At 36.3% G+C, this 1,594-nt stretch overlaps 1 protein-coding gene across 1 annotated transcript; it reads left to right on the plus strand.

The window, feature by feature from the left end:
* The first annotated feature begins 323 nt into the window (after positions 1-323).
* LOC145158383 (uncharacterized) lies at positions 324-806 on the plus strand. The gene has a single exon (XM_079077289.1). The coding sequence runs from the start codon at positions 324-326 to the stop codon at positions 804-806; it is 483 nt and encodes a 160-aa protein (XP_078933415.1).
* The last annotated feature ends 788 nt before the right edge of the window (positions 807-1,594 follow it).

The raw sequence follows: 1,594 nt of genomic DNA on the forward strand, positions 1-1,594 counted from the left end.
CATCAGCCCGGACCAAAGCCGAATAAGTCTAAAATCAAAGAAAAAAATATTGCTGAATCTTCGAACTCACGACGTGGAGGCAGTCTAATCAGAGAAATTTTGTTGATACTCGAGTTTTTCATCCTCCGCTACCATTTATGTCTCGAGCTAATATTCACCCACTGGAGCAGGAACATTTGAAATTTATTAAGCAAGTAAAGGGTATTCCAATAAACACTCCTTTTATTGAATCATTGTCCTAAGTTCCTGAATTAGAGAAGAATTCAAAGGTGATCCTTAATGAGCAGAGTTCTAAAGTAATATTGGGTGAATTACCAAAGAAAATGGGGGATCCTGGATGCCTCACTCTTCCGTGTGAATTTGGAAATAACATGAAGACTTATGCTTTAGCCGATTTTGGAGCAAGCATAAATTTGATGTCTTACTCGTTCTATCAAAAGTTACATCTTACAAATTTAATGGCTACTAGAATGACGATTCACATGGCTAATCGTTCAGTGACTTATTCTCGAGGCATAATGGATGATATATTGGAGAAAATTGGGAAATTTTTTTTACCAATTGATTTTGTCGTATTGGATATGAAAGAAGATACCAATGTCCCAATAATTCTTGATCGCCCTTTACTCAATACTGCTAGAGCTTTGGTAGATATTCGTGAGTCCAAACTTACGTTGAGAGTTGGAGATGACGAAGTTACCTGTGGAGTGGAAGATGGATTTCAAAATAAAATTGCTCAATGTGAAGTATTTAACATTGATGAACAGAATGAGCTTGAAGAATTGGAAAAATTAATGGAAGAATAAATTCAGTCAATTCATCAAGTCAAATGTATGAATCCAAAAGCATCCATTCCAACAATTTTTGAAGTTTTTGCTTACAAAACTCTAGCATATTGGGTGAGTAAAGAGAGTGAAGAGGATTTAGCGTCGAATGATGAAGAAGAAGTTACGTCAGAAGTAAAACAGCTAACTTTGGAAAAGAAGGTTGAACCGATGGGGCTAAAGAGTGAAGAAAAAGCAAAAACTCAACTTGTGGTGAATAAGGGGGTAAAAAGAAAGCTTGAAGAGGGTGATGCTAAGGTTAAAAAGGAAAAATCTAAAAAGGCTTATCTTAGGAGGGTGCAAGCTTACAAGAAACGATGGAAGGTTCAAAAGGTGCAAATGGTAATGGAAACTCCTGAAAATTCAACGTTAGGTGGCACAGAGTCCGACTCATGACTCCAACAAAAAGAAGCGCTTCTCGGGAGGCAACCCGAGCTTGGTTTGCAATTTTTCTTTTCATTTTTTCATTTTTAGTTTTTGCATTTTAGTTGATATTTAGGATTAATAATCATCCAAGTCATCTTATCTTTTTAGAACATAGCAAAAATCAAGTGTGGGGTTCATAAATGTTGAGTGGTTAATTTTTCTAAGGAATAAATTGAAGTTTTAAGAAAAATGGACTTTTTGATAAATGAACCATGATAACACGTCGTGGTCTAAGGCTCACCTCGTGTTTCTTTTGATTTGGCCCGACAATTAGCCCAACTAGCAAATTCACAACATGAATTCGAAATCCACGACATGAACTTTAAAAAGTCACAGGGGGGGAC

The sequence above is a fragment of the Lactuca virosa genome, chromosome 2 (genome assembly GCF_052849685.1).
Source record: "Lactuca virosa cultivar CGN04683 chromosome 2, Lactuca_virosa_CGN04683_v6, whole genome shotgun sequence".
Lineage (NCBI taxonomy): Eukaryota > Viridiplantae > Streptophyta > Magnoliopsida > Asterales > Asteraceae > Lactuca > Lactuca virosa.